The sequence below is a fragment of the Ursus arctos genome, unplaced genomic scaffold (genome assembly GCF_023065955.2).
Source record: "Ursus arctos isolate Adak ecotype North America unplaced genomic scaffold, UrsArc2.0 scaffold_21, whole genome shotgun sequence".
Taxonomy (NCBI): domain Eukaryota; kingdom Metazoa; phylum Chordata; class Mammalia; order Carnivora; family Ursidae; genus Ursus; species Ursus arctos.
Genome location: NW_026622886.1, coordinates 50,926,157 through 50,930,403, shown reverse-complemented (window position 1 = coordinate 50,930,403; position 4,247 = coordinate 50,926,157). Strand labels below are relative to the sequence as shown.

The window sequence follows — 4,247 nt, the reverse complement described above, 5'->3', positions numbered from 1 at the left end:
TTCTTTTTCGGTTTCCTGCCACCATTAGGCATGAGAACACCTTTCTTCTAATTGTATACCAGTCTTGAGAATGCGAAAACTATGTGACTTTCTAAAGCCCTTTTAGCCTGTGCTCAATGAGCAACTAATTATTTCCCACTATTTTCCTCCTTTGATCTCTACAAGGAAAAAAAAACTGCAAAGGTCTATGTCGTTTTCTTTCCTTCTGTTATTCTGGCTCCGTATCACTGGAAGATAGCAGAGGGCCCCAAACATACAAATCTCAATCAGAATCATCAAATTCTCTAAACTAGACTCCAACTCTCTTACCCCCTGCTAAACAAATTTCATAAATTCTTGAAGGATGGAAGTCTTCTCCTTACTCATTACTCTGAATAAAATATTTATTGCCTGAAAATATCCCATTAATCTTAATGCTTGATGCATTTGAAACTTAAAATCCATAAATATATTCCTTCTTCTACTCTTCACAATTCTTACTTAAAGCCAAAATGAATTAACTTTCATGTAACTGAGAAATAGATGGAGAGTTTTAAGGAAACATTCAGGATGGGATGAATATCAGTTAATAACAGTTCAGAAACATTTTTCCTCAACACATAGGGGAGAATTAATCACATCTGGGCTTTTAAAAAAAATGATGTGATTTCACTGATTTTAAAATATTGAATGGAGAAGCAAAGACATATGTGAAGTGTATGTTAATATGCTTTTGCAATATTTTAGCTACGAGATAAAGACACCCAGAATAAAATTAGAATTGCGAGTGAGAGAGTAAAAGAAACAAATTAAGAAGAGAACCAAAATGGCAAGACCTAGTGACGAAATGGGAGTAAAGTAAAAGGAACAAGAAAGAATGTCCTTATATGAGACTTAGGGTTGACAGGGAAGGATATGCAATAGTGAGAGGCACACTTAAAATCCTGAAATGTGCACATCTACAGGACTCTCAAAAAGAAATAATAAGATAACAAAATAAGAAAGCTCAGTGTAGTTAATGAGTGTTTACGATATTCCAAATGCACCTGTATATATTTATCTATATTATCTAATTTTATCAGTATAACCCTAAGACGTAAATGTTACCTTTACCTGAATTTTGCGCATGGGAAAAAGCACCAGATAAAGAAGTTAAGCAAATTGCTACAAGACACTCAGAAAGGAAAAAGGGAAAGTGTAAATTCAATCCCTCTAAGTCTGATCTAGATGTCCAAGAATAAGCTCAACGTTGAAACCAGAACACTGTAAGATGTATTTTTCCCTGCAGGTGTAAATTTGGGAATTACCAGCCTAATTGTAGTCGCCTGACTTATAAGAATCACCTCATTTATGAGAGAGAGTGAAAGAAAGTATTTTCTAGAGAAGAGATTTCAGATGCAGAAACAACCATAGGGATTAGAAAAAGAAAAACCACGAAAGAGAATGAAAAGGAATAGACAAAGCAGTAGGAAGAAATTCAAGGAAATGTGAAATAGTGGGAACTAAGCTGTAAAGACTTTCATAAGTTAGCAGTTTATAGTCTCATATGCCACAGAGTTTGAGGGAAATGAAGACTGAATTTCATGTTATGAGTGAAACAAGAGGGAAGCTGGTGGTGGTGATCTTGGCTAGAGTAATTTAAATGGTGCAAAAATCAGAGGAGTTGACTACAAATGGAAAATAGGACAGAAGAGACAATTACTATGTAGGTGAAATTTAAGTGAAAGTGTGGGATTTTAAGTAAGAAATGGCTAAAACCTCTTAAACCTGATATTGCTAAGTATCATTTATAATAAGGTGGTTGATTATATTTCAAACTGACACAAGGCTAGCCAAAAACAAATGAAAAAACAGGATTATGCCTCTTCAAATCTATACACATACTCCTAATGTTCCCTGATTTCTCTGTATAAATTTTGAATCCAACACATTGCTATGCAATACATACAAGGAGCAATATATCATTGTCAAATGCGTTTAGAATGAAACAACAGAAATTGAATTTTCATATCAAGAACTTCTTTTAATGAGAACCCTTTGATGGGAGAAGAAGAGCAAAAGTTCTCAAGAACAGTAGTAGCTAGTTAGAGTATGAGAGGACTTTCACTGCTGATGAAATCTAAAAGTACTGAATGAGAAAGTACAAGCCCACACCTCAGCTTGCAAGCTGGGGAGAAATTCTTAGCAAAAGGATACCCCAGAAATCATCAAAATCTATTCTATAAGAAAAAACAAAATACAGCCAAAGGTAAATATTACAATGCTAAATATGTACCTTTAAAGTCAAATTTCTATGGTGAAAACCTGAAAAAAACATTGTGTTAACACATTTAAAAAAATCTTTAAGAAAATATAGCCAATAAAAATGTATTTTGTTTCCCAATTTAAAAAGTCTTGAACACACTTCCAAGAAGATGGTCTAAATAAGCTCACACAGGATAAGCTATGCAATAAGTAGTCATTGCCTATTTAATAACTAATACACATGTAAACTTTAATACTGGGATTATCTTGCCAAAGACCAGTGTTAGTTTTTCTTCAAAGTCTTCTCTGCTAGAAGCATGTTTGCAGATAGAATATTTGGGGAGGGCAGAATTATTGATTCAAAAGCAATTTATTGAGAGGATTTTTTTTTCAATGATGTTTATAAGATGATACATTGAACTGACACCAAGTATACCTAAACTGTAGGTTTATTAGAAGCAGCAACAGAAAGTATGTGATTCAAATGTGAAGACTCGGTTTGTGTGACACAAAGAGGTAATCAAACGTTATTGTGTGTTATGCGCACTCACATCTCAACTAACCAGTGTATAGGAATCACTCTCAGATTTACTTCTCTTGAGGTTACACACTGGCCAGGACTTTGGAGCTCTTCATATACTCTTCCTCATCATTTCAAGCAGATTGGGCAAAAAACAGTAGTCAAGGATGAGAAACCAAACATCAATAACGTTCATCTTACTGGGACTGACAGAGGACCCTCAACTGAAAATTTTGCTTTTTATCTTTCTGTTTCTTTCCTACGTGCTGAGTGTATCTGGAAACCTAACCATCATCACCCTCACTCTGATTGATCCCCACCTTAAAACACCGATGTATCTTTTCCTCCAAAATTTCTCCTTCTTAGAAATTTCATTCACAACTGCTTGTGTCCCCAGATTCTTAAACAGCATATCATCTGGGGACAAGTCCATTACCTATACTGCTTGTGCCAGTCAACTGCTGTTTACAGACCTCTTTGCAGTAACAGAATTTTTTCTCCTGGCCACCATGTCCTATGATCGCTATGTGGCCATCTGCAAACCCCTGCATTACACCGTCATCATGAGTAGCACAGTCTGCAGGAACTTCATCCTCTTCTGTTGGGTAGCAGCACTCATCATCATTCTCCCACCAATTAGTCTAGGTTTGGGCCTGGAATTCTGTGATTCAAACATCATTGATCATTTTTGCTGTGACGCATCTCCTATCCTGAAGATCTCTTGCTCAGACACGTGGTTGATAGAACAGATGGTTATAGTCTGTGCTGTGTTGATCTTCATCGTCACCCTCATGTGTGTAGCTCTTTCCTACATATTTATCATTGGGACCATTCTACGGTTTCCCTCTGCCCAGCAAAGGAAAAAGGCCTTTTCCACTTGTTCCTCCCACATGATCGTTGTTTCCATTACGTATGGTAGCTGCATCTTCATTTATGTCAAACCTTCAGCCAAGGATGAAGTAGCTATAAATAAGGGGATCTCACTCCTTATTACTTCTATCTCACCAATGTTGAATCCCTTTATCTACACACTGAGAAACAAGCAAGTGAAGCAAGCTCTTCATGACTCAATTAAAAAAATTGCATTCCTTTCAAAGATGTAAAGGAGAAATGAGTCAATGCATCCAACTGAAAGGAAGGATGAAGAGGCCCAAAACCTGAAGCTTCTAATACTATTTGTCTTTATATCATTTATTCTGCAGTCATACGGACATTCTCACTTTCTTTTTAAACAGCTGACTGTGAACCTTATTCCATTTTTACTCTCCACTAAAACTAAACTCTGTGTGTATTTACTCTTCGTGTGCGACAGAAAGTGATGTTTGCCAAACACGTTGGTTGTTATCCCTGGAAACACAGTGGACCACTTTTTTTTTTTTTTTGCCATATTTGTATACTGTTAGGTGCAGCAATGTAGCCTGTGTTATACTTAACAGAAAGGCTGTGGAAGTGATGTGCCCCATTTCTAGACCTGGCCTGTAAAACATCTATTATGTGATTCATC

The 4,247-nt window shown here is 36.2% G+C and overlaps 1 protein-coding gene across 1 annotated transcript; it reads left to right on the top strand.

Annotated features, from left to right (window-relative positions):
• Positions 1–2,910: 2,910 nt before the first annotated feature.
• Positions 2,911–3,846, top strand: LOC113249165 (olfactory receptor 6C2-like). The gene has a single exon (XM_026490696.3). It carries the CDS (start codon positions 2,911–2,913, stop codon positions 3,844–3,846), a length of 936 nt encoding a protein of 311 aa, XP_026346481.2.
• The last annotated feature ends 401 nt before the right edge of the window (positions 3,847–4,247 follow it).